Genomic DNA, 26,299 nt, shown 5'->3' with positions numbered 1-26,299 from the left:
ATCGACTTCTCCATAAATCTGTCCAAGCCCTTTTTAAAGCTATCCAGGTTAGTGGCCATCACCACCTCCTGTGGCAGCATATTCCAAACACCAATCACACGTTGTGTGAAGAAGTGTTTCCTTTTATTAGTCCTAATTCTTCCCCCCAGCATTTTCAATGAATGCCCCCTGCTTCTAGTATTGTGAGAAAGAGAGAAAAATTCCTCTCTGTCAACATTTTCTACCCCATGCAAAGTTTTATACTTCAATCCTATCCCCCCTCAGACGTCTCCAAACTAAACAGTCCCAAACACTGCAGCCTCTCCTCATAAGGAAGGTGCTCCAGTCCCTCAATCATCCTCGTTGCCCTTCTCTGCACTTTTTCTATCTCTTCGATATCCTTTTTGAGATGTAGCGACCAGAACTGAACACAGGACTCCAAGTGCGGTCGCACCACGGCTTTATATAAGGGCATGATAATCCTTGCAGTTTTATCATCAATTCCTTTCCTAATGATCCCCAGCATAGAGTTTGCCTTTTTCACAGCTGCCATGCATTGAGTTGACATTCCCATGGAACTATCACTCTATCACTATGCTACCACTATCACTATGCTCACTCCACTCATCCTTGGGAGGTCCTGTTTTGGTTGCCCTCACCATTTGAAGCTAGATGGGTGGTGACCCAAGAAAGGGCCTCCTTCATCATGGCCCCAACACTTCAGAACTCCCTCCTCTTGCAGATTTATCAGTCTCCTTCTATTGATGTCTTTCACCAGTGAGCGAAGACCTTTTTTTGGGGTCTGGAATACCCTAATAATGGTCACTAGCCCTCCTCTCTAATCCTGATATTGTTTGTGTGTTTTTATTGAATTATTTTATCATTTTAACTGCATTTTTTGAGTTGCTCAAATGTTTTAATGCTTTTCATGTTTGCCACCTCGGGGACCCTGATCAAGTGGAAAGGTAGCATTAAAATGTCTTAAAGAAATAAATAATCCCGGGGCACTGAAGACAAGCTTTGGAGCTAACTATTACATGTGGGTTCCGGCCAGTGGTGGGATCCAAAAATTTTAGTAACAGGTTCCCATGGTGGTGGGATTCAAACTGTGGCGTAGCGCCAATGGGGCTGGGTGGGGGCACGACGACGGGGGCGTGGCCGGGCATTCCGGGCGGCATTCCTGGGCAGGGCTGTGGCAAGGACGCAGCCACTGCGCCGGTCCTTGGGCGGGAAACGAATGCACACAGGCGCAGGCTGCCATGCACGGCAGTGCACCTCCTGCTAGACTGCTTCAAGTTCTGCGCTCTACTGCTGAGAGGAGGGGCGTAACTAAGGCAAAAATCATGTGACAAAATCACCAATCAGTAACCCCCTCTTGGCACACACAAATAATTAGCAACCTACTCTCGGGAACCTGTGAGAACCTGCTGGATCCCACCTCTGGTTCCGGCATCTCTTTCCTTTGGGTGCTCCTCAGAAAGCAAGCAAAGTAACCAAAGAGGCTGGTCCCCCATACCTCAAAGTGGCCCCCCTTGCGGACGAAGGGGCAGGAGCAGACAAACAGCAGAGCCACGAGCAGCTGGAGGAAGAGTCCTGAGAGAGAGGCGGTGCCATAGACCCAGCCAATCCCGGGGCGGGTCGTGAGCAGGTATTCCCAAAGGCAATAGCTGTCTTTGGCCTGAGACATTCTCACTACAGGGAAAGGAAAACCAGAGGAGTCAATCCAGGCGGCTTTTCAGGAAGAACATTCCATGTTGCAATCTGAACTTGGATGCTTGAGCTGGCTGGGAAGAAGAGAACCTGCAACTCCATGCAGCCTTATGACCCAATTTCCTTTACCGTCATGCTCATACTATGTGCAATTTATTCTTTTTTTAAAAAATCATTTATTTAATTTTCAACAAAAAGTATAACAATAAAATAATAATGGTAAATACAACATTACTGTTATTGGGATCATATCTCATGGCAACATTCAATAACACTGAAGATATAACATATGATTCCTAGTCCTTTCTTATTCTTATATCTCCCTTTTCTAAGAATCTCATTTCGATCCCTTAACAAAGTATATGTTATTTACAATGTTTATGAAAGGTGAGACTAACATATTAGGTATATAGAAAGGAAAGAAAAAAGTAAACTAGAAAAGAATGGAGAGAGAATAAAGCTTGTGGAAAAGGGTAGAATAGATTTATAGGGGTGAACCTTCAATCCCACACCCTAGTGAATGGACTTCTCCTTGAACATTGTGTCGCTTATTTAGCGAGCTTGGTAATTATAACTTATATAACTAGTATGCTAAAATAAAATTCACTTATCCTGAATTGTCATTATGTATTCGTATTTTTACATTTTGTCATCAAGTTGTGACTTAATACTATAGCAAGTGTTGTCTGTATAAGTTAACTCATAATTTCTCAGTTATTGTTAAACTATGTGCAATTTATTCTGAAGATCTGAAACACGCATCCAACCAACTACCCTGTTTCCCCGAATATAAGAAATCCCCTGAAAATAAGACATAGTAGAGGTTTTGCTGAAGTGCGAAATATAAGGCATCCCCCGAAAGTAAGACGTAGCAAAGTTTTTGTTTGGAAGCATGCCCAACAAACAGAACACAGAAAAACAAGACATCCCCTGAAAATAAGACAGCGCATCTTTGGGAGCAAAAATTAATATAAGACACGGTCTTATTTTCAGGGAAACACGGTAATCCCTAGCTTTAGATGTAAAACGAACAGCAATTATTTTTTTGAAGAAAAGGTCCAGAAATTGATGCTCACCAAAGTTGACCACATGAGCCCCAGTGTGAATGGTGGCCAGAGCCACCACAACGTAGCCCACCAGCTGGTGCAAAGTCACACTCTGGTCCAGAGGCAGCACCCCAGCGGCCCAGGTGGCCCTTAGCCACGTTAGACATCGACGTAACATCAGCACCTTCAAGGGAAAGTGAATCATAGCAGAACAGGCATGGCTTACTAGTATGAGGGAAACAGCCCTCTCGAGGAATCGGGTATTTGGCTAGGGAAGTGATGGCGAACCTTTTCGAGACCGAGTGCCCAAATTGCAACCCAAAACCCACTTATTTATTGCAGTGCCAACATGGCAATTTAACCTGAATATTGAGGTTTTAGTTTAGAAAAAATGGTTGGCTCCGAGGTGTGAGTTACTCAGGAGTAAGCTTGGTGGTAGTCGGTGGCTTTGCTTTGAAGCAACTGTGCAACTCTTCCAATGGGTGAATCACGACCCTAGGAGCGTTTACTCAGAAGCAAGCCCCACTGCCAGCAAATGAGCTTACTCCCAGGTAAAGGATCGTGCTTTAGTTCTTGGCATGAAAATCAGTGGGGTTTAACAGGGTTACCTACACTGATTCCCCAAAACTAGGTCTTAGGTTTAATGCTAATAATCGAGCCCAGCAGCCCAGGCCAGCCTAGTTGTGGGGGTGGAGGCGACTCTGTTTGCGCATGCCCATAGAGAGGGCTCTGAGTGCCACCTCTGGCACCCGTGCCATAGGTTCGCCACCACGGGGCTAGGGGGACAAGAGTCCTTGGTGTGCGAGTGCATGTACGTGGTGGGGGGGGGGGGAAGCCTCTATCTTCTTACCAGTTCCCAGAAACAAACACAGAGGGAACGGGCGTGGTATTGTGTGTGTGGCCAGCAGCATCTTGCCTTGTTTGTGAAAGTCTAGCCAGATAACATCCAAAACAAGGCCTGGATAGTTGAAATATCCATCGCCCTGTTTTTTTGCTTTCCTTATCAACCACACAGGTGAGATCAAGTACGACCGACCTTAAGAAAGCACGGGAAAACACACGGAAGGATGATGCAGTGATGTAGTGATGGCCACTAACCAGGATAGCTTTAAAAGGGGCTTGGACAGATTTATGGAGAAGTCGATTTATGGCTACCAATCTTGATCCTCCTTGATCTGAGATTGCAAATGCCTTAACAGTCCAGGTGCTCGGGAGCAACAGCTGCAGAAGGCCCTTGCTTTCACCTCCTGCACGTGAGCTCCCAAAGGCACCTGGTGGGCCACTGCGAGTAGCAGACAGCTGGACTAGATGGACTCTGGTCTGATCCAGCTGGCTTGTTCTTATGTTCTTATGTTCTTATGCAGGAAACTTTGGACTCAGAACGGTTCTGAGCGTTGCTCTCCCTTGTAAGGACTAGTTCCTACGCTGTGTCTAGTTTTACACATTGGTGTTTGCTGCATATGCTGCTCTACTCACCACTATGAACGTGCAGTTGAAGTTCAAGCTCTGCCCGCAGCCTTTGGCCAGCATCATCCAGGCGCCAGATCCAGCATGCCTCAGTGCTGCCAAGGTGAAGAGGAGGATGTTCACACACCCGTAGCTCCCCAGGAAAGCGAGGCTGCTGCTGTTGTTCTGCCAGTAGGCTGCGCTCAGGTAGCGTGGCCTGCCACCCTTCCGTGGAACTCGGGGGGGCTTCAGCCAGCTTGCAGCACTGCAAGAGAAGACAGCACGAAACATCCAAGGACATTTTTTGCAGCAGCAGAGTTGTCAGAGCAGGCTGCAGTCCCTCACGGTTTCGAATCATTGCCGTTCCAACAAACTTTTGTGCATTTTGGAAGCACAGACTTATGGAATGTATTATTATTATTATTATTATTACAAAACAGTTATACACAGCAAACAAGATCAATATGCTGGATTTTGTATTACATCACACGTCGGATACTTCCCAAGCATCTAGGACTGTGTGATGTATCGACGAATAATGCGTGCAGAGCCGAGTAGGGTGGCCTTTTGCAGCTGACATATGGTGATTTTGTCAGCGCCAATTGTTTTTAAGTGCCGTTCAAGATCTTTAGGCACTGCACCCAGTGTGCAGATCACCACTGGGACCACCTGTACTGGTTTGTGCCAGAGTCTTTGTAGTTCAATCCTTAAATCCTCGTATCGTGTATTATTATTATTATTATTATTACTACTACTACTACTACTACTACTACTACTATTATTATTATTATTATTATTATTATTATTATACAAAACAGTTATACACAGCAAACAAGATCAATATGCTGGATTTTGTATTACATCACACGTCGGACACTTCCCAAGCATCTAGGACTGTGTGATGTATCGACGAATAATGCGTGCAGAGCATTATTATTATTATTATTATTATTATTATTATTATTATTATTATTATTATTATTATTATTATTATTATTATTATTATTTATTAGGTTTATAGACCGCCCTCCCCCAAAGGGCTCAGGGCAGTGAACTGCGTATAAATAGAGTGCATATAGATTAAATCTGTCAAATATTAGTTAATACAGGCTCTAAAAATATATATGTATAAACCCTCCCCATTAAAATGCAGCATTATTAAAATTTAGTACAATGTTCCACTAGCCCTGAAGCTTGTTTGAAGCCAGGGCACACCCGGGTTCCTGTTAGCTCAGCGGATGTTTTGTACTGCAGAGGATTTTTGTCTGAGTTGTTAGGGTCTGTTTTTCAGATACCTTGCGGTACTTTTGCAATGTTTGCAATTTTGGACACAATTTACTTATAACAAGACTTCATTTGAAAGTTGGCAGCAATTTGCTGCAAGCCTTTCTTCTGATGAATGGAAACAGCTGGAAGGTATGACGCAGTGGCGGAGCAGCAAGGGGACGGGGTGTGTGTTGTGCACCGAGCGCACACCGGGGGGCTGTAAAATCATCCCCCGGCCCCTCCCCCTTTTCCTTGCACCCCCTTCCCACACTTACCTTAGTTCCTTTTCTTTTCCCAGTACTTTTTCAGGATGAAAAAAGCGGCCTCTTCACAGTTCAGGCTCAAAAACGGCCTAAGGAACTACAGTTCCCAGGAGACCTTGGGGCTCACAAGGTCTCCTGGGAAGTATAGTTCCTCAGGCAGTTTGAGTCTGAACTGTCAAGAGGCCGCTTTTTTCAGCCTGAAAAAGTACTGGAAAAAAGAAAAGGAACTAAAGTAAGTGTGGGAAGGGGGGGGTGCCACGGGGGGGGGGTGTGGAGGGGGGGCGGAAGAAACACACTGTGCACCGGGCGCAGTTTGGCCCAGCTACGCCTCTGGCATGATGTATTTCCTACAGCAGACTGGCGGGTGAACTGGCAGGAAGGTCAGAGAAAAAAATGTTCCGGCATGGCTTACTAGCATGAGTTATCTACAGCGATTGTTCTGCAGGCACTGTGATGCTGTGTAGCTATCCCCCGAATGGTGTCCCATGGGAGAGTAGGTGGGTTGGTCTGGTGAGTGGATGGATATTTCTGCTTTTGGAACAACAGCTTACCATTCCATTTAAGATTTTCCAGGGAGGATAAACTACCCAACTGGATCAAAGCAGTGGTGGGATCCAAAAATTTTAGTAACAGGTTCCCCTGGTGGGATTCAAACTGCGGCGTAGCACCAATGGGGCTGGGCGGGGCACAACGGGGGCGTGGCTGGGCATTCTGGGGGCGGGGCATTCCTGGGCGGGGCTGTGGCAAGGACACAGCCGCTGCGCCGGTCCTTGGGCAGGAAACAAATGCACGCAGGCGCAGGCTGCCACACACGCCGGTGCACCTCCTGCTAGACTGCTTCAAGTTCTGGGCGCTACTGCTGAGAGGAGGGGCGTAACTAAGGCAAAAATCACGTGGCAAAATCACCCATTAGTAACTCCCTCCCGGCACACACAAATACTTAGTAACCTACTCTCGGGAACCTGTGAGAACCTGCTGGATCCCACCTCTGGATCAAAGTCTCCACAGGAAAAAAAAAAAAGATCCGAACTATGTTGTTTTGGGACTTTCCCAAAAAATGCTTACCCAAGGGCAACACGTGAATGTCCTCAAGCGGACTCACCAGCCCAGACTGGCACTGAGAGGGTGGGCACCTTGGCTGAAGAGCCCACGGGGGAAGAACTGGGGCAGGGGGAGGGGGCTGCCTCAGCCGGTGAGTCCACAGTAGCCTCAGCACTGGGGGAGGGAGTGGTGGCCAGCCCACGGGAGGGTGGCTTGCCAGGCTAGATCAGGAACAGAGTGGGTGGGTGCCTGAACTGAGAAGCCTACAGCGGGCTTGCGAGGCCAGATCGGTAGTGGGGGGGGGGGGGTTTGCCTCAGCTGATTGGTGGGCCTGATAAGCCCTCTTAAGGGGCCAGATTTGGGCCCCGGGTCGCATGTTTGACACCTCTGTCCTACAGGAAATACCTTATTGTTAAGTTCTCCATGACCTCTGGAAAGCACTCCAGTTCCCTCCTGAGTTCTTCAAAGGTGATGGATCCACTGTTGTCAGTATCAGCTGATTCAAAAAGGGCCCCGGTGAGGTCATCTAGCTTCCCTTCTGGCAAGGAGATGGAGCTCTCTTTCAGGCACCATTTTAAGACCGTGCGCAGCTCACCAGAGTCTATGGATCCGCTGCCTGCAACGAAAGAGGCTCTGCTGTCGACACGGGAGGGATAAACTGCAAGAGAACAAACTCGAGGCCTCGCTGATGTCGAGTCGCTTAACTGCTGAACTGGCCGAGAAACTGGTTGCTAAAAGCCAATTGTATAATAATAATATAATAATAATAAGCCTTTATTTGGCATAACAATAATCATAACACAATAAAAAACCTGAGATAAAAGCTACACAAATACAAAGGTTTAAGATAGAATATAAATGATTGATTGTGCATCACCTCCAGTAAAAATCGTGCTACCCATTCACAAGTTTCATTGTCAGAATTGTCCAGAAGGAAAGGAAGTCTACCTGATTCTCCCAGTTGTGTGTGAAGCAGAACACAAAATGGTGGTGCAGAATTGAGGAAAGAACCGAAACTTGTCTGTAGGGCTTCATTGTATTAATTTAAACGTTTCAGACCTGCTCTCACACACATACATTCCAGATGACAATAGAAACAAACCAACTATTAAAGCGGCAGGGACCTTCCCTTCGCTCAGAGGTCTTCAATGCCGTAACCGGGATGGCTCAGGCTAGACCAGGGGTCTGCAACCTGCGGCTCTCCAGATGTTCATGGACTACAAGTCCCATCAGCCCCTGCCAGCATGGCCGCTAGACTGACCTTTTCAGAGCTCAGAAGCCAAGCAGATGTTAGTAGTTGAATAGGAGCCCACTAAATAAGTCCACGGCTGCCATAATCTCTATTATATAATTTATATAATAATCTCTATTATATGAATAATCTCTATTATATGAATTTTTTTTAGGATACCATGGCTTGAAGCCAAGTGGGATGCTGGCCCTAGGGCCAAAATGAGATCCAGCAGAGACCCCAAAACTGTATTGCTTGATGTACTGTCAAAGGTTTTCATGGTCGGACTCAACTGGTTGCGGTGGGCTTTCCGGGCTGTGTGGCTGTGGTCTGGTAGATCTTGTTCCTAACGTTTCGCCTGCATCTGTGGCTGGCACGTGGAACAAGATCTACTAGGCCACGGCCACACAGCCTGGAAAGCCCACCACAACCTATATTGCTTGAATTTCTGCCTGTCCTGTACAGCTGTTATAGCATAAGGCCGCAACAGCCCAACTATTCCAGGCTGGCATGCCGCATCCAGAGAACCCCAGGTGGTTATCTTGCTGCGCTAGTAACAGGCACAAGGAAAAGGCCCTGCAAAATAAAATTCTGTTTTGATAAATTACAAAGAAAGCCGATACACAGTTTGGAATTTTACCGTCCACATCATAAACCTGGAACAGGAACCGCAGCTTGTCCGTTTCAGATCCACGGGTCAGCATTTTCAAGGCCTCCAGGAGTTCATCCGAAGTGATGGTGCCGCTCCCGTCGGCATCGAACAAAGCAAAGAACCGCTCAGCGAAAAAGGACTGGAGGAAAATGGGGGGGGGGGGGGAATGTTGGCCACGTCAACCGAGAGGCTTCTTGCCATTCTCACTGCTCTGTACTTCAGTGAACGCTGGCAGGAAAGGAAAGGGCTAAATTAAGAACATAAGAACATAAGAACAAGCCAGCTGGATCAGACCAGAGTCCATCTAGTCCAGCTCTCTGCTACTCGCAGTGGCCCACCAGGTGCCTTTGGGAGCTCACCTGCAGGAGGTGAAAGCAATGGCCTTCTGCTGCTGCTGCTTCTCTGGAGCACCTGGTCTGCTCAGGCATTTGCAATCTCAGATCAAGGAGGATCAAGATTGGTAGCCATAGATTGACTTCTCCTCCATAAATCTGTCCAAGCCCCTTTTAAAGCTATCCAGGTGAGTGGCCATCACCACCTCCTGTGGCCGCATATTCCAAACACCAATCACACGTTGCGTGAAGAAGTGTTTCCTTTTATTAGTCCTAATTCTTCCCTCCAGCATTTTCAATGTATGCCCCCTGGTTCTAGTATTGTGAGAAAGAGAGAAAAATTTCTCTCTGTCAACATTTTCTACCCCATGCATAATTTTATAGACTTCAATCCTATCCCCCCTCAGACGTCTCCTCTCCAAACTAAAGAGTCCCAAATTCTGACACGACTCGACTTGCAGGCAAAGACTTGACTGATTATCCCAACCAGGACATGACAGCTCATCCCCGCCATCCAGACGTACTTCCTTGAGGGGTCTCTTGCAGCTCACTGTCCCCCCAGCCCCCCCCAGTGCTCCCTTGCTTACCCAACTGCTGCCTGCTACCCAGAAGGGTCTCTGGGGGCCAGAACTGAGCTGAGCCACAGCCCAGAAGGGTCCCTCCCACACTTCTCCCCAGTTCTGCAGATGCCACTCAGATCAGCTTGCCTCTCGGTCAGTCCACCCCTGAGCTACCCCCCCCCCTCACTGAAGGCCATCTCTTCCCTTCAACGCTCCCCCCCCCTCATAACTGCCTTTTCTCCCCTTGGGCACCCTCCCTTTCTCAGCTGTTTCCTCTGACCACTCAGCACCCAAAGCCCCCGGGTTTCCTCCTTTGGTGCAGGGGCTCTGACAGAGATGCGCCGGCCCCACTCCCTGAGTTGGCTTCCTCCCCTCCCCAGTGACACTCGCCTCCTTCACCTTGAGAGCCATTTTGAATTCTTCCGAGTCGATTCCTTGACCGTCGCCAGCAATTGTCTCAAACTGCTTGGCTACCCACTCCAACCATTTTGCGTCATCGTCTAAATCCATGGGCCCCAGGAAACTAGGCCGGCGTGTGAGAAAGGATCGCTGTGGTCACCACTTTGAGCTCTGTGCTGAAAGACTGTGAGCCTTCTGGATCCAGAAACAGAAACACCACTGTGTGATTCTCTAAGACAGGGGTGGGCAATTATTTTTTCCATGGGGCTGCATAAGAAACAGAAAATATTGTGGAGGGCCGGGCCAAAAGGCAGGGGGGCGAGGCGCTTTTGAAAGCCCCGCAGCCGGCAGCCAAGGCAACCGGCTTCTGCGGGGCTTTCAAAGGTGCCTCGCTCCCCAGCAAGGCAGGGGGGCCAGTCAGGGTCATCCAGCGGGCCGGATGTGGCCCGCGGGCCGTATAATGCCCAGGTCTGCTCGTAAGGATAGAAATAAAATCAATAAATATATAATCGTGAACGGGGTTCCCAGTTGTCAAAATGTGAAAGAATTGACTTGGGGTTCCAGGGAGCCAGCGGACACCGTCACGTGACACACACAGGCCTCTGGCAATACAATGTTATGAACACGTAAATCCGGAAGTCATTCTGTAAATATGTTGCGACAAGCACTTGTAAGCCAATTATACAATCATGAATAAAGGTAATTAGAAGCAACAAATAATATTATCACGGTTGAAACACCTGACAAAACATAAATAATACTCCGTCACTGGAGTGTTATGGCCAGTAGAATTCAATTCATTCACATCAGGGAGCAGCAGTGGCGTAGTGGCTAAGAGCAGGTGCGTTCTGATCTGGAGGAACTGGGTTTGATTCCCAGCTCTGCCGCTTGAGTTGTGGAGGCTTATCTGGGGAATTCAGGTTAGCCTGTGCACTCCCACACACGCCAGCTGGGTGACCTTGGGCTAGTCACAGCTCTACGGAGCTCTCTCAGCCCCACCTACCTCACAGGGTGTTTGTTGTGAGGGGGGAAGGGCAAGGAGATTGTCAGCCCCTTTGAGTCTCCTACAGGAGAGAAGGGGGGATATAAATCCAAACTCTTCTTCTTCATCAAAGCATTCATTAATCAATTCATTCATAAAAACAGTTCATGGTAGGTAACGTCCATTCCAAAGCAGAAGAGCTCTTGGTGGGAAATCTTCCAAAAGTAATCAGTTTTAAACAAAGTGAATTAGATAATAGAACCCTTTCTTGGGTAACCTCCAGCACCGTTGAGAAAAAAGGGAAAAAAATTAAACCCGATGGAACTCTTATCTGAAGGACTGTACTGTGTGGGTACAGTCCATATATGCCAGTGGTGGTGAACCTTTGGCACTCCCGATGTTATGGACTACAATTCCCATCAGCCCCTGCCAGCATGGCATATATGCCATATGGGCATAGATCCAACATCAATGAAGCTCTGTTCCTTCTTGTACTATTTTTAAGCTGCCAAAATTGCAGGTGTTCTGAAATCATAAGTACAACATGATGAACGTATACATCATGTGAACAATGTACTGAATCGTAAACATCATGTTCATGCTATTCTCCATGCATTATTATATTGAATAACTAACATCCAGATTCAATACATTGTTCACATGATGTATACGTACATCAAATTATACTTATGATTTCAGAACGCCTGCAATTTTGGCAGCTTAAAAATAGTACAAGAATAGTACATCTGAAAGTCACAGAAAAATAGTACATCTGAAAGTCACAGGATTTCCAGCGAAAAAAGAACAAACAACTGTGTATTCCAGGATAGGGGTGATAGCTTGAATAGACTGGAACAGCTAGATTGACTAGGCTCCCGATCTACATCCTCGAATTTAAGTATCAAAATATTGGCATGGAATATTGCTGGATGGAATTCAAAAAAAGGAGACAATGACCTAATAGACTATCTAGCTAAATTCGACTGCATTCTACTCCAAGAAACATGGGCAGCTGAAGCCCCAAAACTAAAAGGCTATCTCTCCTATCACTTACCAGGCTTCAAAAACAAGAGAAAAGGCAGACATCAGGCGGGCCTTTGTTTCCTGATCAAGGAAACATTAAATGCCTCTTTGCAATATCAAGAGCCTGCAACCCAATTGCACAGGCCATCCTGATGACCCTGAACAGTAAATCACTATTACTAATAAAACCTATCTACCTCCAACAGATTCGGACATTGACCTTAATATGCAATGGAATCAACTCACAGACTATATCAACACTATGGAGCTGAAAATTCCAAACAATCTTTTCCTTATAATGGGCGATCTAAATGCTAGAATAGGCCTTGATGCTGCCTCGCATTCAGCCCAGGAAGAGGAAAGTAACAACTGTACAACCAAGGAAACATCAGAGACACCAAGACTAATAAAGGAGGTAAGCTACTAATTGACTTTTGCCAATCTCAAAATAAAATAATTCTCAATGGGTCAAATAAATTCCCCAATTCAGGAGGCTATACTGATTCTTCCACCAGGGGATGCAGCACCATTGATTTTGGCCTTTGCTCCTGGAAACCCTGGCTCATCTTCATACCTTTGACATAGATAACAGATTATATAGTGATAAGCTGCCACTCGTCATAGAATTCCAAAAGTTGCGACCAAATACTTTTCCAACACTGAAACAACCAACAAAACAGACAGAGTGACTTATAAGAGGATCTACTGGACTACCAATACAGCTAATTCCCTGGCAATGCTTCTAAAATCAACGGCCTTCTCAGATATGAAAGAAGCAATAATTAATAATGACAACTCCCTTGTGATGGATTATTTTACCAAAATTTCTACCGAACTATTCACCTTGGCCCTAATTCGCTTCTTGTAAAGACGGAGCTGGTTGGTTCGGACGATGAATGTATTCAATCCAAAAGGCGTCTTCGAAAAAGACTTTAAGAATTTTCTTAACCCTAATCATCATCTTACCCTGGCTTCTTATAAGGAATCAAAACAACTTCACCAACAAATCATTAAGGAAAAGAAAAAACTTCATCAAACCAAACAATGGCATATATTCTCTTATGAAGCCCTGAATTCCAACAACAGCAAGAAATTCTGGTCAATTGTAAAATGGCACTAGTAATCAAAAATCACACAACAACTATCACTGAACAGCAATGGATACAGCATTACTCAACCCTCTTAACCGAACCCAGCAATTTCATTGGAAGTGGCAAAGCTAACCACAATTAACGGATCTCCCAATGTGGACCCCACCAGAGGCAAAATGTACTATCGACTATTATAAAAGTCTCTAAGAAAAAATAAGACGCTTGACTGGACGGGATTCTGCGTGAAGTCCTGTCTGAACACACTGAATGGTGGACCCCACTTTGGTTAAAATTGTTCCCTTACATTGACCAATACGGTTCAATTCCGGAGACGTGGTTATCATCAATAATAATACCAATCCACAAAAAAGGACCTACCAACGATCCTGGAAACTTTCGACCAATTAGCCTCCTGTCCATTATTGGGAAGGTTTATACTAAATACCTCGAAAGTAAGTTAAAAACATGGATGACTGAAAACAACATCACAGGCCCTGAACAAGCTGGGTTTAAATCTGGAAAATCTACCATGGATCATTGCCTAACCCTCTACACTCTGGCAAACAAATATCAATCCAAGGGTCAAGGGAAATTATATGCAGCCTTTTTAGATCTGAGTAGTGCATTTGATACAATTTCCAGAAGTATCCTATGGTCAAAATTAACTTATCTCCAAATGGAGCCACGATTACTTATGCTTATTCGTAAATTATATAGCAACAGCACTTGTCAGGTCAAATTAGATCAAACTGGTACATTATCTGAAAAAATTCCAAACACCAGAGGGGTCAGACAGGGATGGTATTGGCACCTCATCTCTTTAACATCTACATAAACCATCTTCAAAACCACCTTAGCAAAGTTAATGGCCATCCTCCTAAAATTGGACAATGTCCCGTTCCACTCCTTCTCTATGCTGACGATGCTGTTATTTTATCCCAAACATCCATTGGACTCAAAAGATATCTAAGAGCTTTTTTGACTACTGTTGATCTCTTAACAAACTAAAACTAAAACAGTGAGAAGTCAAAAAATAATCGTGATTTTCCAAAAAACTGCCGCCCTCTTTCCTGGAAAATCATCAATATTGAGATCAAGCTAGGTATAGTACACCCTGCAATAAATATTTAGGGATCACTTCTTTTCAATGCTACAATCTAAAATGGTCCTTCATAGATCCTGCTTAATCTCATCAACCAGACGGTACCATCGTCTGGCATAATCCACTCTTTACTCTCACGGAAGAGGAAACCAATCAGTAAAAAAGCTTCGTATTAAAATTCTTCAAGCTAAAAGTTGTTGCCTAAAATCCTCTATGGCAAGGGTAGGAATTCCAGGAGACTCTCCAGATGTTCAGGGAATTATAATTCTTATCAGTTTTCACCAGCATATGTGGCCACTGATTGGCCATGCTGACAGAGGCTGATGCAAATTGCTAGTTCCTGAACATTCGAGAGCTCTGAGGTCTCCCTACCCCGCTCTTCTATGGCATCCCAATTTGGATAAAGCGATTTTAACGTGATGTTGAAGACAAATCCAAGCCATATTTTCTACGAGAAGGATTTTTTGGGAGTCCCGGAACAGTGTCCACCTATCCAACTTTATGTCTCGAAGTTGGCCTCTCATATCAATGGGAAACAGAAGCTTGGATTGCCACCATAAAGTATTGGCTCAAAATACATTTTAGATCACTTGCAGGTGATATAAACTCTCAAACCTTTTAAAGACAACTTTCAATTCTACTGGTTCAAAAGTCATTGAGAACAAAAATCGAGAACCATAGGATTTGATTTGGACAATGTTGGGACTGATAGTGAACTGCATTATTTTTCAATCAGATCCGCGAAGACTGAGGGATCTTGGAGACATCATCTACCACCTTTATCCAACAAAGCGGCTGTATTGGCTGCTCCCAGCTCCCCTCGTTATAGCCCTCGAATACAACTTCAAGTTACAGAGCAAGAGGCTAAATATCTCCTCATCTCTGTTATCCATTAACCAACCGCGTGCATTCATGCTAGTATAACGCCTTGTAACATTTCCTCCCATCAGTGGAAACCTCAGGGAGATACCTCCAGATCCCTAAACATCAGAGACTATGCCGTTGCGGATGTGGATCTATAGAAACCATAACTCATATATTCTTCTGGAATGCTGTTCCTTCACAGTGGCAACCTCGCGCTCGATGACGGATCAATTCACCCTCTGCTGCTTCCAAGACTTGAGCACTCCAGTTCAAGTCTTGCAGGCTAACTTCCGCTTCTTGCTAAGTGACTGCTTAATCCATGTCCCGTGATCACTCTTTGGGGCAGTGGCTAAATTCTTGGAAAGCATTTTAAACACCCGTATTTAAATGTTTTAAAAGTTTTCTCTTTTAAATAGAAATAATTTATATGCCATTAAAGGTTAAAATGAATGAAAATGAATGAATGTACCCACGTAGTACAATCCTTCAGATAAAAGTTCCATCGGCTTTAAAAACTTTCCCTTTCTTTCCTCCACAGTGCTGGAGGTTACCCAAGAAAGGGTTCTATTATCTAATTCACTTTGTTTAATACTGATTACTTTTGGAAGATTTCCCACCAAGAGCTCTTCTGCTTTGGAACGGACCTTACTTGTGTTATGAATGAACTGATTAACTTTGATTGTGAATGAATGAATTCTACTGGCCACAACACTCCAGTGACGGAGTATCATTTTTGTTTTGTCAGGTGTTTCAACCGTGATAATGTTATTTGTTGCTTCCAATTGCCTTTATTCATGATTGTATAATTGGCTTACAAGTGCTGTCGCTCCATATTGACAGAATGACTTCTGGATTTATGCGTTCATAACGTTGTATGGCCAGAGGCCTGTGTGTGTCACGTGACGTAGTTCGCTGGGTTTTTGACACACACTCAATTGCTTTGGTACCAGGGAGCCACCTGCTGGGAGGAGAGAATACAAGTGATAGTGAGCAGTTAGTTGCAGCAACCTCTCTGTCAAAAAGAGCCCAAGGCCTCTGGGTGCCCTTGGCAGAAAATCCATATGGTGCCCTTGGCAGAAATTCCAGATGTCACCTATTCTCTGCCGCTGCCACCCCCATGGTAAGAATGTGAGCAATTAAGCAATTGATGGTTGCTTAATTGGGAAAGGAGCCGCGTGGCGTAGTGGTTAAGTGCTTGCACTACCACTCACACGGTCTGGAGTTCGAGCCCCCCATGGGTCAGATATCCTGGAAGCTGGCTCAGCCATCCATCCATTCCTTGGTCGGTAAATGAGTACCTGGCACACAGCTAGGGGGTAAAGAATAGCCGGGGAAAGCAATGGCAAACTACCCCACAAAAACGGCTTGCCTATGAAATCACTGCTTGCAGTGGCACCCCAGGGTCGGACACGACTGAAGGGGAAACTTTACCTTTAATTGGGAAAACCCCCAAGGAACTCCAGGCCAGCTATTCAGAGGCACGCAAAGGCAAACCACAAGTGTTAGAGTGGGGGGTTAAAATGATGAGAAGAGCGTAAAAAATGATCCTGTTACGTCCGACGCAGAAATAATGAATGGAGCTTCCCTAGAAGCTGCCCTTCTCTTGAGAATCTGAGGTTTTGTCTGGTTCAGAGGTCTGCAACCTGTGGCTCTCCAGATGTTCATGGACTACAAATCCCATCAGCCGCTGCCAGCATGCTGGCATGGGGCTAATGGGATTTGTAGTCCATGAACATCTGGAGAGCCACAGAAGAAGAAGTAGAGTTTGGATTTATATCCCTCCTTTCTCTCCTGTAGGAGACTCAAAGGGGCTGACAATCTCCTTGCCCTTCCCCCCTCACAACAAACACCCTGTGAGGTAGGTGGGGCTGAGAGAGCTCCGAGAAGCTGTGACTAGCCCAAGGTCACCCAGCTGGCATGTGTGGGAGTGCACAGGCTAATCTGAATTCCCCAGATAAGCCTCCACAGCTCAGGCGGCAGAGCGGGGAATCAAACCCGGTTCCTCCAGATTAGATACACGAGCTCTTAACCTCCTACGCCACTGCTGCTCCCAGGTTGCAGACCCCGGTCTGGTTTGTCTCTGACCCCAGACACCATTTGCCGCATTAGGTCCTGAAGAGACACTGGCAGGCCCAGTGGCCCATGGGGGGGGGGGATCCAGTCGGGGTCCCCAAACCGTTTCAGCCTGCAAGCACCTTGGGAAGTCCGACACAGCACAGTGGGAATATAAGAAAGATCCTCGGGCTGTGGTGGCACCATTTTTAAAACTCTCCACAGCCAGTCAAATCTCCTACAGCCGATCAGAAGCCTGGCGGGGCAAAAAGACACACCCACTCTCTAAAAACACTTTGTGGGCACCAGGAAAATGTTGGCGGGTGCCCCGGCGCCCACACCCACCACGCTGGGGTCTAACTCCTCCAAACTCACGGAACTGTGAAAGGCCAACTGGCCAACTTGGCTACTGTAGCCCACAAGATAGAAAACAGTGTGCCAAGCACGATGCAACAGAACCGAACAACTCAAAATTGGCACACTGACCTGGATTTGTATGTAGACATCATTTGTAATAAACAATTGAAAACAATTTCATGATTTCATACAAGGTATAATGACAAAGGTCCATATGAGACTTCAAATGAATGAGTTCCAAAAATTCTTAATATGTCCATATTTTGTATGGTTTCCAAATGGAACTTCACAAATTTTCATCATTGGTATTGACAAAACAATTATTCACAAGTCCATATGAGACCACACTGTTCAATTCCAACGGAAATTTTATATCTCCATTTTTATGTGATTCCCAAATGGAACTTCACAGAGCTGATATCTCCTGTGCCTTGAGTCTATTCATAGATGGTACATAGAAAAATGAGAATCCTGTCTAGAATCGCACCACGCGCCTGAATGTGTTTTCGAAGGTATCTTCCTCAGTATACTGATTCTCAATAGCTTGATTTCATCCTGGGGTTAACATTCTTATATAATGTCATCTTTCCCCCAGAGATCATTGTACATCGAAGAAGAAGAGTAGAAGAGTTTGGATGTATATCCCCCCTTTCTCTCCTGTAGGAGACTCAAAGGGGCTTACAATCTCCTTGCCCTTCCCCCCTCACAACAAACACCCTGTGAGGTGGGTGGGGCTGAAAGAGCTCCGAGAAGCTGTGACTAGCCCAAGGTCACCCAGCTGGCGTGTGTGGGAGTGTACAGGCTAATCTGAATTCCCCAGATAAGCCTTCACAGCTCCAGTGGCAGAGCGGGGAATCAAACCCGGTTCCTCCAGATTAGATACACGAGCTCTTAACCTCGTACGCCACTGATGCTCCTGATATGATTTATTGACACCGGCACTTTATATATATTATGCACTTTATTTCTTTTATTACAGTATATTAGAATAGGGTTAGTATTAGTGTAATAATTTAATGCTAATAGTTTAATGTAATAGTTTAATGCTAAGTTTAATAATGTTGTATTTTTAATAAGATAGGGTTTATTATCAGAGCCATATTAACTTATATTTATTGGATTTTAATTTATTATTGTGCTCTGTTATATGTTGTTCACCGCCCTGAGCCCTTCGGGGGAGGGCGGTCTATAAACCCAATAAATAATAATAATAATGTAAGTGTATTTACATGTGTGCAATAACAATGAAAAAAATAACTTTGGACAAATGTTGTTTTGAATTGTTTATTACAAGCGATGTCTACATACAAATGCAGGTCAGTGTGCCAATTTTGAGTTGTTCGGCTCGGTTGCAACTTGGCTACTGGCCAACGGCAACTTTATTGAGCTTGGGTCGTTTTAGGGAACGCTCTGGTGCCGCTTGCTTTTTGAACACTTTTGACAGGAAATGCCGGCCTCCCAGTTGTAGCGCGTTGCGGGTTGGGCTTGCTGGGGCGACACATGATGGGACTGTCGGGAAGCGTTGCTGGTCCCTCGCAACCCCCCTGGACTGAGGCACTCAAATGTCAAAGGATCCCCCGTGACAAACCTGAGGAAACAGACAGGGAAGAGAATAGGCAGGTGGAGATACTCACCACCGGCGCGAGGCTGGCCCCTGAACCTGGCGGGAAGTCTGGGGCACGTTTGAGAGAAAATCGGCCTCAAGTAACGAGTTTTGCCCACGTTCGTCCACACAGGTTCGTCCACGCCAGCAGCTGTGATGCCAGCCCCAAATCCCTCTGCTCGTCGATCCCGTACCTGCGAGACCCTTGACCACTGGGCCCCGCTGTCCTTGGTAGAAGCTGTCTCAACAGAGTCCTGCTTCCTCGTAGAAACGAGCTGACCGACCTGGTCCCATCTTCACCTTTGAGAATCCTCGCTGCAGCCTCGCCAGGCCATTCTCTTCCCCCACCCAGCCCCACTGCTGAAGGTCGGCCTTTTAATGCTCCTTTATGCTCATGAAGCTCCCGGCCTTTGAAAGACTGCGAGTCCTGCCTGTGTAGACCGTGTGCCACGCTGGGCCTTTGTCCAGATGTCAGAAACAGGAGCGGGGGTGCGGCAGGGGGAGAGGGCTTCTTTTGGGGACAAAACCTTTTCAGCACTCTTTGAGCAAATCCTGCTTCTCGGGCAACACCGAGGGGCAGGTCGGTACTCCGGAACTGGGGGTGGCGTTGCTCGGGGAACGTCAAGACCAGGCGGCTGTTCGCATTTCGCACTTCAGGTGGCAGAAACAGGTGCTAGACTCGGTGCCAACTTGCGAGGGCGTTCACAGTGGCGCAAAGCGAGGGGTGCAGGAGGGTCCTAACATGGGAGACCTGGGTTCTAATTCGTGAAGTATCCAGAGGCGTAGCTAGGAAAAATGGAACCCGGTGCAAAATCTGAGTTTTGCTGCCCCCATGTTCGTTTGTGTTTTTTGTATTTTTTTAGTGTTTTGTTTTGGCGAGCGGCTCGCAGGGGGGCAGTTTTTTTAGGCTAGCAGCATCAAAACTTCAGGGTATCTTTAGGAGACCCTCCTCATGATACCGCCCAGGAGTTTCAGGAAAGAGTTTTGTTCAGGGAGTCCAAAGTTATGGACTCTCAAAGGTGTAGCCCCCATCTCTTATTAGCTCCCATTGGAAACAATGAGGGATGGGGGCACCCCCTTTGGGAGTCCATAACTTTGGACCCCCTGAACCAAACCTCACCTAACTTGGGTGGTATCACCAGGAGAGTCCCCCGAAAACCTCCTGAAAGTTTGGTGCTGCTAGCCTAAAAACTGCACCCCCTGCAGGCCAAAAACTGAAAAACACTAAAAAATACAAAAAACAAACCTTTTTGCCCTCTAGGCGCAACATGCCCTGGTGCAACATGCACCTCCCCCGGCCCCCTTGTAGCCACGCCTCTTGAAGTATCCCATTGGTGGAGTCGAGAGGGGAGTGCTTTCTTGTCTCAGCTTAACATACCCGGCAAATTTGCAAAGGCCACCAGTAAGAATTGTGCTTTCAAAAGCACTTTGGAAGCCATATTTGTGTAGATAAGACAAATCAAGGAATTGGTGGAGACCAAAAAGGGGTTTAATCTAACTGGCTGTTGTGGGCTTTCCGGGCTGCGTGGCCGTGGTCTGGTTTAATCTAACTTTCTTGCCCAGAGATAGGAGATTCTTCCCCTCCTGCCTCGCATCCCCACAGAGTAATTCGCACAATCCAAGTCACAGTGTGAGCAACATAGCTAAGGGGATTTGCAATGCATTAAAGGCCTAGAACAGGGGTCTGCAATCTGCGGCTCTCCAGATGTTCATGGACTACAAGTCCCATCAGCCAATTGGCCATGCTGGCAGAGGCTGATGGGAATTGTAGTCCATGAACATCTGGAGAGCCGTAAGTTGCAGAGCCCTGGGAAGAACAAACAGCAACAACGGTTAAGGTTTGAGTCCAGAAACATCTTAAAGGCCATCAAGGTACTCAGGGTATAAGCCAGGGGTCTTCAAACTATGGCCCTCCAGATGTTCATGGACTACAATTCCCATCAGCCCCTGCCAGCATGACCAAGTGGTAGGGCTCATGGGAATTGTAGTCTATGAACATCTGGAGGGCCATAGTTTGAAGACCCCTGGTATAAGCTCTCAAGAGTCAAAAGCTCCCTTCGTCAGACATAAGTGGGAATGGAGAATCTTGAGCCTTTACATCCCAGTGAGGTGGGAGAGGTATTGCAAAGAAATGGGTTAGGATAGAAAGGTTACAGCCTTTCTTTCAAACACCTTCAGACTCTTCTGAAACATCCCTGACTGGATAAGGACTCCGTGTTCTTTGCTTCTGTGTGTTTCTCGCAAAGCTCATCCCCCCAAACCTTGTTGATCTCCACAGTTATTTAACCATATCTCATACCTATTGTCTTTGAATGTTGTGACCCGGGAGCAGGGTGGCAGTATGTCTAACACAGGGGTCTGCAACCTGTGGCTCTCCAGATGTTCACGTAGTCCATGAACATCTGGAGAGCTGCAGGTTGCAGACTCCTGGTCTAACATAAATAAAATATGACGTAAGGTGCTACTAGCCTCAAATCTTGCTTTTCTGCTGCAGACCAACAGGGGCTGCTCACCTATACAGCAATCACAGAGACACTTTTTTACACTCTGGGAAGGCACTGACCCCGCGAGCCCACCCGACGTTACCTGCTGCTGCTGACTCCGAGGCTTCTGTGTCAAGCCCCCTAGATGCCTTTTCCACAGCACCTGATGGAGCCTCTTGTCCTTTCTAGCTGATCATTCAAAACATGTGATATGATGAAACAAAAATGTCCTACGTGGGCCCCATTTTGGTTCAGGGCAGAAAAATGATTCCATGCAGATCTTTGCCAGGACGTTTGAAGCTGATGAGCAGCCAGTCGGATTGCAGGTGACCGGAGGCTGCTCCAGTTCAGACAAGGACCCAGAAACAGGGGCTGCGTAGGAGGCATCTGCAGAAAACCCTGCCAAGTCCTGCACTTGACTGCAGCACGAAATGCAAAGCCGCTGCCTTCTTGTTCCAGGAAAAGATCGCATGTAGCCTTTCCAGAGCTAATTTTCTCCCACAATCATCTCATTCAACAGAATTTCATTTCTCCTCTGATATTCCTTTTCCATCTATTGTACAGTTAGCTTACATGATGGGGGGGGGGTTGTTTGTTTTGCTACACTTCATAAAATACAAATTCCTCCCTGTCGCCACAAGGACTTTCATTCAGATGGGTCCCATGAGCACTGAGAACTCCACGCTTCCTGGCATGCGAGACCCAACTCTAATTGGGACCGAAGTGAAGGCAGAGAAGGGACTTTTAGCATCCAGGTCTGCCCAGGCAATGACACTCAGACACAGATGACTTTTTCCCCAAAGAAGAAGAAGAAGAAGAAGAACAAGAACAACAAGAAGAAGAACAACAACAAGAAGAAGAAGAAGAACAAGAAGAAGAACAAGAACAAGAAGAAGAACAAGAAGAACAAGAACAAGAAGAACAAGAACAAGAAGAAGAACAAGAAAAAGAAGAAGAAAAAGAAGAAAAAAGAAGAAAAAGAAGAAAAAGAAGAAGAAGAAGAAAAAGAAGAAGAAGAAGAAGAAGAAGAAGAAGAAAAATAAGAAAGAAGAAGAAGAAGAAGAAGAAGAAGAAGAAGAAGAGGAGGAGGAGGAGTTTGGATTTATATCCCCCCCTTTCTCTCCTGTAGGAGACTCAAAGGGGCTTACAATCTCCTTGCCCTTCCCCCCTCACAACAACCACCCTGTGAGGTAGGTGGGGCTGAGAGAGCTCCGAGAAGCTGTGGCTAGCCCAAGGTCACCCTTGGGTATGGAAGAATCCATGGAGGATGGGTCCATTCGCCCACCAGAACAGGTAAGATCGGAGCTGCCACATTCAACAACACTGCACCTCTGATTATCAGGCAAGCCAGGGACTGCGACCACCACGGTGCCCACTTGTGAGCGGCCAAGAAGCATCCAGCCGGCCAGTGCTGGGAACCGAATCCTTGGCTAGATGGGGTGGGGGTGGCTCAGCAGCAGAGCCTCTGGCTTGGGCTGAGAATGCCAGAAAGGCTCCTGGGTTCAAAACCTCCTGACATGGCCAGAGTAGGAAAGCACCTGGTGAGGGGGGGGGTGATATGAAGGCCCTGAACCCTGGGCAGCTGCCACCAGTCGAAGTAGATGACCCAGGAGTCTGAGTCACCAGAAGGCAGCCTCCTACGTGTGACCTCAGATCTGATCCGGTCTCAGAAGTCTGATGGCCTCACCCTGGTGAAGCTACTCCAAGAAGAGCATGCACTGCCTCACTCCCCACATCTTCCCTCTTTGTTCGTAGATACCGTATTTCCCCGAATATAAGACAGCGTCTTATATTAATTTTTGCTCCCAAAGATGTGCTATGTCTTATTTTCAGGGGATGTCTTATTTTTCTGTGTTCTGTTCGCCGGGCATGCTTCCAAACAAAAACGTTGCTATGTCTTACTTTCGGGGGATGCCTTATATTTCGCACTTCAGCAAAACCTCTACTATGTCTTATTTTCCAGGGATGTCTTATATTCGGGGAAACAGGGTAATAACTTTGCACCCTAATTCAGGACTTTTCGTCAGGGATCTTCCACTATGTGCTTCAATAGCTTATCCAGAATGAGTGCAAATCACAACTCTCAATCTCTCAAGAACAGGTTGTGGTGGGCTTTCCAGGCTGTGTGGCCATGGTCTGATGGATCTCGTTCCTAACGTTTTGCCTGCATCTGTGGCTGGCGTCTTCAGAGGCGTATCACAGTGTGTCACAGACTTCCCTCTGTGGTACACCTCTGAAGATGCCAGCCACAGATGCAGGCGAAACGTTAGGAACAAGATCTACCAGACCACGGCCACACAGCCCGGAAAACCCACCACAACCAGTTGAATCCGGCCGCGAAAGCCTTCGGCAATACTCTCAAGAACAGTTCAACAGAAAGATAAAAAAAGGAAAAGTTTCTATTTAAAAATAAACATTTAATGCCAGGCCTGGAAGTGCTCCAACTCCTAGATGACTGTTACAAAGGGGGTCTCCGGTCAGACATCTGATGCAAAGTAGCTGCGCTGAGAAGTAACAAGCGGCTCGTCCTCTTAAGCGGCTCTTTTCGCTTCCATGGCCTGGCTCATCAGCTCCACGTCTTCCTTCAGCAGCTGCTGGAGTGCCTGTTTGCTCTGCTCTTCTTCACTTCCACAGAAGACACTCTTGATGGCATGGAGGACCGCCAGGGCTCTCTCCACAATGTCCTCCGCCACTTTTTTGTGGGCCGTGTTCTGTGTATAGGCAGTCAGGTGGGGACTAAAACCGTACAACAAGTTAATAAATGCTTTCAGCTTCCCCATTTCCACTTGGACGTTTTCTGCCTTTCGGGCTAGAGGCTCAGGTGGGAGTGAAACTGAATGGACAATCACAGTTGGGGCAGGCAGTGGTTCTGTTACTGGCCCCAGGGAGATCTCTGGTGCCGTCACAGTTGGGGCAGGCAGCAGTTCTGCTATTGGCTCCCGGGAGATCTCCGTCTCTGGTGCCGTCACAATTGGGGCAGGCATCAGTTCTGCTACTGGCTCCAGGGAGATCTCCGTCTCTGGTGCCGTCACACTTGGGGCAGGCATCAGTTCTGCTACTGGCTCCAGGGCGATCTCCGTCTCTTGCCCCGTCACAGTTGAGGCCGGCAACGGCTCTGTCACCGGCTCCAGGGAAACATCTGTCTCTTGTGGAGGTGGGAGAGTCGAAGGGCTTTCCTGGTGAAACTTCTTCTGCGCTTGCTCCGTCAGCTCCAGAGCCTCTTCAATGTAGGCCTCCGCTGTCTGGACATATTTATACAGATTTCGATCTTCTTTCACATAGGCAGGCGTGTTTTTGAGGGTTTCGATTAGCTTTTTAATCACGTCTAAGATGTCTTCGGCTCTCGCCTGCTTCTGTGCCTTTTCATCTGTGCCCGGCTGCTCCTCGGTTTTGTTGGCAAAGGTGCCCAGGATCCCGTTTAATTTTTTGACGTTTTCCAGAGACTGCACCAGATTGGACAAGGCTCCGTTGGTCAGCTGATCAAAAGTCTCGCTCTTTTTTTTAGTGGCAGGCTTTTCTAAAAGGAGCGAAATGCTGACCAGGGGCTTTTCGGTGGTGGTTTCCTTACTGTGTAGAACAACAAGTTCAGTTGTGCCTTCCCCAACGGCTGTCGTACTGGCCAAGTCAACCCTCTCTGGTATCTCCACATGTTCTCCGTGAAACACTGGTATCTCCACATGTTCTCCGTGAGACACTGGTATCTCCACATGTTCTCCGTGAGACACTGGTATCTCCACATGTTCTCCGTGAGACACTGGAAGACTTACCACAACATTCTCACCCGTTTCTGGCTCGGAAGACTCGAGGGCGGGCGTCACGACCGCTGATTCTTCAGTCGGCAAGGGGATGACGTGTGCAGGGAGTCCCGCATTGGCTGTCGGGATATCTTTCACCATGTCTTGCAAAACGCCCACGAGGTCATTCAAAGTTTTATCCTCTTCTGCTGACTTGGAGTTGTCTGTAAAACAAAAAACAAAAATAAATGTGTCTCCTGCACGCCTCTTCCAGTTGTATAAGCCACTCAATTTATACGGCATGTCCAATGTACAGTGTTACATCATGCAGAGTGGTGGGTTTTGCTCTAAGAACATAAGAACAAGCCTGCTGGATCAGACCAGAGTCCATCTAGTCCAGCTCTCTGCTACTCGCAGTGGCCCACCAGGTGCCATTGGGAGCTCACATGCAGGATGTGAAAGCAATGGCCTTCTGCGGCTGTTGCTCCCGAGCACCTGGACTGTTAAGGCATTTGCAATCTCAAATCAAAGAGGATCAAGATTGGTAGCCATAAATCGACTTCTCCTCCATCAATCTGTCCAAGCCCCTTTTAAAGCTATCCAGGTGAGTGGCCCTCACCACCTCCCTGGGGCAGCATATTCAGTAAACACCAATCACACGTTACGTGAAGAAGTGTTTCCTTTTATTAGTCCTAATTCTTCCCCCCAGCATTTTCAATGAATGCCCCCTGGTTCTAGTATTGTGAGAAAGAGAGAAAAAATTCTCTCTGTCAACATTTTCTACCCCATGCATAATTTTGTAGACTTCAATCATATCCCCCCTCAGACGTCTCCTCTCCAAACTAAAGAGTCCCAAACGCTGCAGCCTCTCCTCACAGGGAAGGTGCTCCAGTCACATCAATCATCGCCATTGTAGTGGTTACCTTCCCTTCTCTCTGCACTCTTTTCTAATTCTCCTCCTCAATATCCTTTTTGAGATGCGGCGACCAGAACTGGACACTCTACTTTATTCCATATCTGTTTTGAACAGCTCCTGTCTTTTTCCCATAGGACGTTTGCATTTACAAAGTGTGGGGCCCCAGA

At 46.7% G+C, this 26,299-nt stretch overlaps 1 protein-coding gene across 1 annotated transcript in view; it reads right to left on the bottom strand.

The window, feature by feature from the left end:
* The window catches only part of NOX5 (NADPH oxidase 5), a 38,168-nt gene extending 28,132 nt beyond the window's left edge, over positions 1-10,036 (bottom strand). The window contains 7 exon segments of the mRNA XM_048482013.1: positions 1,496-1,671; positions 2,766-2,919; positions 4,212-4,406; positions 5,015-5,069; positions 7,157-7,424; positions 8,623-8,773; positions 9,911-10,036. Coding sequence (XP_048337970.1) covers positions 1,496-1,671; positions 2,766-2,919; positions 4,212-4,406; positions 5,015-5,069; positions 7,157-7,424; positions 8,623-8,773; positions 9,911-10,036 — 1,125 coding nt within the window.
* Positions 10,037-26,299: the final 16,263 nt, after the last annotated feature.

The sequence above is a fragment of the Sphaerodactylus townsendi genome, linkage group LG17, assembly GCF_021028975.2.
Source record: "Sphaerodactylus townsendi isolate TG3544 linkage group LG17, MPM_Stown_v2.3, whole genome shotgun sequence".
In the NCBI taxonomy this organism is placed as follows: domain Eukaryota; kingdom Metazoa; phylum Chordata; class Lepidosauria; order Squamata; family Sphaerodactylidae; genus Sphaerodactylus; species Sphaerodactylus townsendi.
The sequence above is the reverse complement of the archived record's forward strand: the minus strand, read 5'-3'. Positions and strand labels throughout refer to the sequence as shown.